The sequence below is a fragment of the Aplysia californica genome, unplaced genomic scaffold (genome assembly GCF_000002075.1).
Source record: "Aplysia californica isolate F4 #8 unplaced genomic scaffold, AplCal3.0 scaffold00738, whole genome shotgun sequence".
Taxonomy (NCBI): domain Eukaryota; kingdom Metazoa; phylum Mollusca; class Gastropoda; order Aplysiida; family Aplysiidae; genus Aplysia; species Aplysia californica.
The window spans coordinates 298542-306962 of NW_004798008.1; the positions used below are offsets into that span (position 1 = coordinate 298542).

The 8421-nt window shown below is 37.5% G+C and overlaps 1 protein-coding gene across 1 annotated transcript in view; it reads left to right on the top strand.

Annotated features, from left to right (window-relative positions):
* The window catches only part of LOC101860605 (serine/threonine kinase-like domain-containing protein STKLD1), a gene marked incomplete in the record, with an annotated part of 32844 nt that extends 25573 nt beyond the window's left edge, over positions 1 to 7271 (top strand). Inside the window, 2 exon segments of the mRNA XM_005108956.3 lie at positions 3363 to 3445; positions 6852 to 7271. Of these exon segments, the coding sequence (XP_005109013.2) occupies positions 3363 to 3445; positions 6852 to 6929 (161 nt within the window).
* Between the last annotated feature and the right edge of the window lie 1150 nt (positions 7272 to 8421).

The window sequence follows — 8421 nt, forward strand, 5'->3', positions numbered from 1 at the left end:
CCGTTAAACCAAAATCCGTGGAACCACCTGATTTTTTTTCAGTTTAGAACAATAGCTGTAATTTGGAAGAAAATAGTCAAGCTTTGATTTTCTTTCGCTTTATCACTGTCTTTGGATTAAACTTGTTTGGATTAAGCGGACTCTGCTCTAGCATCTTTAGGAACTGGAAGCAAACAAGACAGTCGGGAAAGTTTATTACATTCATCTCCTCGCAGATGCTCTCGATCTAATCTTTTCCATCTTTACTTTTTCAATGTTTGGACTTCACTAAATTATTGGTTCAATTGAAATTTAATCAAATCCTAAAGCACTATTGGCTGTCGGAGGGGGTAACTAGTTCCTTCTGTGGAAGTTTTTCTTCTCTCCGTGTCTCGACAGCTGTAATATTCTAGTCAACAACACGCAACCTCAGCGCTTTCTTGTCGTATCTCCATTTTTTCAAACAGTGAAAATGTGACTTCTTCTTAAGCTCACTATTGAAAATGGAGACGCGACAAGAAAGCACTGAGGTTGGGAACTGGTTCCCTTTTCACAATTGGATATGCACGACATTCACATTTTGATTTCAATGTTCTTTTCTGAAATGCTCTATACTCTATAATATATTACAGTGAATAAGAAAAGAACAAAGTTTTGTTTAATAAGTAAGATTTTTACATTTCTTTTTTTTTAAAATGTGAGGCAGCGTGGTGGAATCAGGCTCTTGTCAAATTTTTGGGATGTAGAGTTATTGGCATCATCTTAAAGCTTGTTCACTTCTCTTTATTTGGTAGCAAAAAATATCTATTTATCTTGAATACAAGTAGAGATATTTGTGAATGAAGAAAGAGAGGGTCACCTGTTTTTAGAGATAAAATAAATGAGAAAATAGCTGCCAAAGATTAGTTATTTCCTTAGCTTAAGAGTCCGTGGTAACTGAACATTTACATTTTTTGTGCTTTTAATCAGGGTTTTTCAGAAAAATCCCCACAGAAATGAGTTCTTTAATGGGCATGAAAGGTGTTGAGCCAAAGAACACAAATTTGATAAAAATTCACAAACCTGTGGAAAAATGCAAGTTTCTTCACTTTGATTATTTTGACGAGAGCCTGATTCCGCCACGCTGCCTCACAAATGTTTTTTTGGTGGTATTTCAATTTTAGGCTTCTCTAACACAATTGTCTTGTTCCCCTAGATGAAATTTGCTTAGACTTAAAGGCGGCCAAATTTCCTGCTGTGATGTACGAAATAAGAAGAAAATTTTCTGAGAATCAGGTACCGGTACACGTGTTTATTTATAGACGCCTACATTTTTGTTACATGGCCACGCTAACCCAGGCTTTTCTACCTGCCCGAGCTTGATAGATGTGCAGGAGCTATGAGTTTTATTTTGTGTGCTCATTATCATATTCTATTGCTATCGTCTATCCTGGGTTTTTTTTTCCTTTTGGTGTGTTCAAAATGTTACTATGCTTATATGTTGTGTATATATGTGTATGATGTGTATATATATGTGTATGATGTGTATATATGTGTATGATGTGTATATATGTGTATGATGTTCTATTGTGATTTTATTCGCTTTTTACAAGAAAAGTCTGAGATTCGTTTTGGGGTTCTTAGTTCAGAATATTTCTTAATAGATTGAAAAAAAAAATCCCCAAAACATTCGTTCAAAGAAAAGAAACTTCTTCCACTTCCCGCTCATTAAACTTTGTGAGTTTTATTTTTTCAGTAAGGTGTGGTCAAAATTGAATGTGCAAAGTTGTCAGGGTCTCAGTATGGCTGTTATGTGATTCAGTTTTATTTCTTTGAAAGTCAGTGAGAGCTAGTTTCAAATTTAAGAAAATACTGTCCTACATAAGGTGAAAATTTAGATCTCTTAGATAGGATAGAGTTTTACTTCAGGATCCGTTAATATTATTCTCACGCTCTCTTGTTTAAATAATAATATATGTTTATTAATGACTTTGTCAAGCACCTTCTCAGACTTTTTTCTCCAACGTGTCATTCTCATTTTTACATCATGACTGCATTGGTTGTGGGTTTTTTAAATTTCCTGTATGCCAGTTTTAAAATTGACTATGTAGGCCTAGGCTACTGATTCTAGGAACAATGCACGTGTCACATACCCAAGATTAGTTCCTTATTTCTTGGGTCAGGATTTTTTAAAATTTGGACTTCTTTGTTTGACCCTTGTTCCTGATATCATACAGCTGCTCGCTTTCACTCAGATTAGTGCGACCGTGAACAGAAAAAAATCCCTCCAGTTCCCTAACCCGTTATAAACTCACACAAAACTGTTATAATGCGTGTCAGAAAATTAGTAAAAAAAGCTAAAGTTAAAAGAGTATCATCTCAATTCTCTACAGCATAAATTTTCCAGAATACGTGAGGGAAAAAAATGTTGAACTGATGTATGACCATACTTATAAATACATAGTTACGTGACAAGGAACAAGCTGTCCCCGTCGTTTTATGCAAGAAAAATTCTGAAATTATGCAGACTGACCCCAAAAATGTGAAATTATGCGATTCTGTTAATTTTAACAAAGAATGACAAAGGAAAAAATAATAAGAGATTACGCAAAAAATGATCAAATTTTGTTAAATTATGCGGGGTGCATAAAACAATGGGGACAGAACAAGGCGTGGGTGAACAAAAATACGGAGTTGGCTGTAATAAGTCTCAGCTGAAGGGACCGGGGGACAATAAAACGTTATATTGTTGACACTTAGTGATTATCTAAGTCACTGAAATATTAGGAGTAGTTCTTTTTGAAGGAAAATTATTGTGGGTCTGTTTATTTTTGCTTTTTCTGTAGTTTATGAAATTATGTATGTCATAAATTCAATGTTTTTCGTCATATCGATATGGGCCACAGTGTATATAATATTAATAAGCAGAAGGGGAGGGGGGGTTAAATCCCATTGAATTTTCCAGATGTTAAAACACTTTTTACTTGAATTATATAGGCGTGTTGCTTTGTTCGAACAGCACTCTTTTTAGTCTGCGTCAGCCAAAAAAGCAAAACAAAACAAAACAGTTACAAGAAGCCATAGGAAGGAATCCATATTAGATTATAATATAATCAGCAGTCTTTGATGATTATAGGGCCTACATGAATGTCTTGCTAGTCGTGCTGATAAGAAGAGTTTTTTCTGCTTACATTTCTCTCATTATCGTCTCTGAGTGAGCTGTCCTCTTGTGGTCCAAAGCCATGTTGTCTGGAAAATCTGTTGAGTGTGCTTGTTCCTGAAGTCATAAGGTTGCTTGGTTTCAGTGTGCTGAAATATTTGCTTCTTAGTGTGCCTCATCATATTGCTTTTTAGAAGCGTACTGTTGTGTGATGTTGTAGCGTTGTGCCTTCTGCCCCCGACAGATGATATAAATGTGGAGATGCAGGCAGCACTCATTGGCCCTCTGCTCCTGTCTGAGGTTCACAAACGATACAAGGAGAACCGGGTAAAACTCACCCTCCAACCTCTCCTTTCATCCCGCTCTGCTTGCTCAAAACTCACGGCTAATACCACATACCTATCTTCACATTTGTTCCAAAAGATACAAGGAGAAGTGGGTGGTTGGTGGGTGCTCTGGAGTAGTTTGCTACTTCTTTCCTGTCAAACAGCTATCGTCTTTAGTTTATCTCTCCTCCTTCTTGTAACACCTCTAATCCTCGACACTTATATGACCTTATTGTGTTGCAAGTGCCGTAAAACTCTTACTAAAATTAAACTATACCTCTGTGCTTGCTCAAAACTTGCAGCTAACACCACATATCTATCAACACATTTGTCACAAACATTATATTAAGGAGAAGCGGGTTAAACCAGACCCTCAAACTTCTCCTCTCATCCCTCTCTCCTTGCTCAGACTTACGACTAACGCCACATTTGTATCACTGCTTGGTGTCATCGCCTCGTACGAGTTAAATTATACTGCAGTTCTTGTTCACATTCTTCATCTTACCCTGTGTTAGTTCATGGATCATTTTGGTTTTAGTTTCAGTAAGAGTTTTATGACACTTGAAAAACATATATTATGTTATATATATATATATATATATATATATATATATATATATAGAGGTTTACTAGAGAGTAACATTCAAAGAAAAGAAGGAGGAGACATAATGGCAACAGATGTTTTATAGAACATAATATAAGCAAACCTCCCCACCCAAAGCATCCGTCAACCATCCATCTGAGATCACATTATTTATCTTGACTTTTATTGCTATATATAATAACTCTGAAGCTATTTTTTCTCATTTTCTGCAAAAATGCGATTGTAAAATACAGGATAAAAAATGTATTACTCTTTATAGTCTTTTTTCGAATTAACACCACTGTTCTGTTTCTCGTACTAGTCACCTTTATCCCTAACATATATATTTATATATATTTTTTAATCTGCCACTTATACCCTTTTGGGTGTCGCAGGATATATTATCTTTACACCTAACATTTATACACCATACATAATAATGATATAAGCCTACTTCTTGGTTTGTTTTTCTCTCAAGTTGAAGAACAATCTTTCTTCACACTTTTCATTTACTTTTCAATTTCTTACACAGCATAGTATAGGCATGTGCACATGATAATATATAGGGAAACCTAATATATATCAATTGTATGTTGTAAGCTAAATAACGTAAACTATTCTCGATCTAGTCTCTAGAATTATATTATTTATGAATTCATTGAGTGAAGATGGTCTCTTTGAACATATGGTGATATTGATTGCCAGCTTTTGGAGTAAAACTTGCTTTCCTAGAATCATATAACAGATTAATAAAAACAAATTACTCCAATGTCTATGTTATTTGATTTAGAATCAACGTTGACATTTGTAATTTGAACAATTACATTCTAAATATATCTCTTCATCGCTGTTTTGTAATATTAACAGATTAGATTAACGTAACTCTTTTGATAGGCAGGCTTGTTAAATGTTTAACATTTACTCCCTGTTAGCGACGTTAATCACTCACACAATCACTCACACAATCACTCACACAATCACTCACACAATCACTCACACAAACAGTGCAAGAAGTTTGTTTGGAAACAAAATGGTCTTCTACTAGTTTGTAAAATGCGGGTCTAGAAATTAGGATTCTAATTTTCCAATGCATGTCACGACCCCTTGCTAATGCCTATAAGAACTTATTTATTGACGTTTTTGTTCTTAAAAGTAAAAGTAATAAAAACTGTTAGTTTGCATAATTTTCTGAAGCATACCACTCAACTCACAATCTCATTTTTAATATTAATTTAGTTTTCATTGTTTGGTAACTGCTCATTGCATTTGTCTTTTTGTCTGTATAAATCTAGTGAAATGATAAGAGAAGAATTTATATACATGTCTATCCACAAAGACAAATTTGCTTTGGCATGGTAAAAATACACAATATAGGCCTACTCTCTCTCTCTCTCTCACACACACACACACACTCACAGACACACACAAATACACATACTTGACGTACATGCACACACAAACACAGACCCACACACATGAACAGCAGAGGTATTGGATGGACATATCATCATTTTAATGTGATTCCCTCCACTGACTCATAATTTCCCACGAGTTGATAACGGTACTTATTATTTGTCTAATGCTTACTTATACCTATTACCTATAGCATATTCTGCTGAAAGTTCTGAAAGATTTGTACAGTATTTTTTTTAGATGGCAAGACGTTATCATAATCAAACCGTGTGCCCCCTTCCCCCTTCCCCCACCAGGGCAGTGCTACTGACTGAAGTTGTCTTTAGGTCATTCCCAAAGAGAGAATATTCTCATGTTCTTATGCACAGTAGAATTGTAAATGGGCTGGTTTATCAATGTCATGCTCATACTGTGCCGGAACAACATAGGGGGGACTGCTGCTTTTTCTTTCCTTATCCTTGCTATCATCATTTTCCCTCTACTTCTTTTGTATGTTTGTCACTCTCTTGTGACCAGCTATTTCTGGGGTGCCTTGATAGCTAAAGCAGACTTCGTGCTGTTACTGTTGAGGCTAGAGAGGTGAGCAGAGTAAGCCTGATTCCCAGTTTGGACTTCTCTGTTGACATCCACCCCTTGGCGCTCTTATATGACCTTTTGCAGTAGCGAGCACCATAAAAACTCTACTAGAACTAAGGCCAACATTTTTTCCTTGTAATTTTTTCACCTCTCAAAAGTGTAATATTACACTCGTTCAAGACACCCCCCCCCCCTTTCGTACACTTTTCTTACCGGAGTCAAAGACCCCCACCCACCCTTCCAGGTGTAAGATTATATTTGAACAGCCCCTTAGTAATATTTTTTGGTTGCCTCTCTACTATGATGACAACTCTCTATAACTATAACGACATTTTTTTTTCTGGTCCCGACGCTGTTGTTAAAGAGAGGCTGCACTGTATAGCATTTATGCTGAAAGTACTGAAAGATTTGTACCGTATCTTTTTTAAAATTGTTTTAGTAGAGGGTTTTACGGTGCTCGCAACTGCATAAGGTCACATGAGCGCCAAGGGATGGGTGTAAACAGAGAAGTCTTTACAGGGAATCAGACTTACTCTGCTTACCCCTCTAGCTTCAACAGCACAAGGTCTGCTTCGACTATCAAGGCACCCCGGAAATAGCAGTTCACAAGAGAGTGACAAACATACAAAAGAAGTAGAGGAAAATGACAATAGTAAGGAATAGGAAAGAAAAAGCAGCAGTTCCCTGTTGTAGATCAGGCACAGTTATGAGCGTGGCATGAATCAGCCCATTTACAATTCTACTGTGCGTATCTTTTAAATAGCAAGACATCACCATATTTATAATAAAACCTTATTAAATGTAAACTAAAACTAGAACCTTGTGGCGTCCCCAGGACATCATGGGACCGGTGGAAGAGGCCTTGGACCGGCTGGGGGCGGGTGTGGCCAGGGCTGCCCGCTCCTCCTCCTAGGCCCCGGCCCTGCAGACGGCACTTCCCAGCCGGCCGTACCGGTTCACGGGTGAGGTGCCGCAGAGCTGCTCCGCCATGCTGCGCAAGTGGCAGCACAAACTTTGATGATGTCATCATCGTCATTGTTTAGCCTCCCTCTCTCTCTTTCTCTCTGTCTCTTTCTCTGTCTCGCTTTCTCTCTCTCTCTCTCTCTCTCTCTTTCTCTCTCATACACATACTGTGCAAGTGGCAGCACAAACATTGATGACATCACCATCATCTCATAGCCTCTACTCTCTCTCTCTCTCTCTCATGACTAGCGAAAGATCTTGTCAGTATATATATATATGAGTGTTTTAGCGCCTAAAAATGGCCGCTTGCACTGTATGCTTCCCAGGAAGTTGAAATTGTTTCAGAATGCTCTCAGGTCTGCTGGGGTAATAGTTATAGTATAGATTGTGAAGCGCTTAGAGCTTGCTGTTGAGCGAGCATTTGCGCTATACAAATCAGAATGTTCTCAGGTCTGCTGGGGTAATAGTTATATAGTTATAGTATAGATTGTGAAGCGCATAGAGCTTGCTGTTGAGTGGGGATTTGCGCTATACAAATGCTATCTATTTTTCTTATTATTATGGCACTGTTCAACGCCTCCTCCACAATAAATGATGATGTCATATAGCCCCTAGCTCTAGCACTCATGCATGCGCTGCAACCATTCTCAATGAGTGCGAGTGAGTGAGACAAATCTTTTGAAAATGTACGAAAAGAACAGAAAAGAAAAAGACCTCTTTTGTGTTATCCCACAGGAAAGTTGGATACAGTTGTGTTATACTTTTCCATGTTTCAGGCCACATAAAGGACACTTTACTTTATATCATGGTACAGCTGGGCACAGATGACAGTCTTTCCTTTTTCTTTTTTATGTTTGTTACTCTCTTGTAACACTTCTAATCTTCTGGCGCTCATATGACCGTATGCAGTTGCGAGCGCTGTAAAACCTGCCTCTACTAAAACTAACTAAACAGGTAACAGAAACACCAACACGGAAAACTGGAAATCATAGAATAGAGATAGATAGCCCATAAAATTTGCCATTCCCCCTATTTATATGTCTTTAATTTTTTGTAGTCGGTTATCCCAATTTATGGATGTGTTGAACATATTTGTCAATCTCTAACGTTTTGAGTTTTCCGCACCTGCCTGTACCTAATAGAGAGATCGTTCACCAACCATACCAAAAAACCATTGCCAATATTTGGTTGCTCTTAAGGACAAGCGGGCTAACCCAGTTTCGAGGGTTTTCAGTTATCTCGACCTACACCAAAAGTGGGCTTTGCCCTATCTTATAGGAAGAATTTGGTTATAGAGAAAACTCTCCTTGTCTTTTAAAGAAACTTGACAAGGTTCCAACAACTTTACCTTCGATTTTCTCTCAGCATTTTTTGGGATAGCCCCCCCCCCCCCTTGTGCTTAAAAGTGACCATTATTTAGTTGCCCCTCTGACTGAGAACTT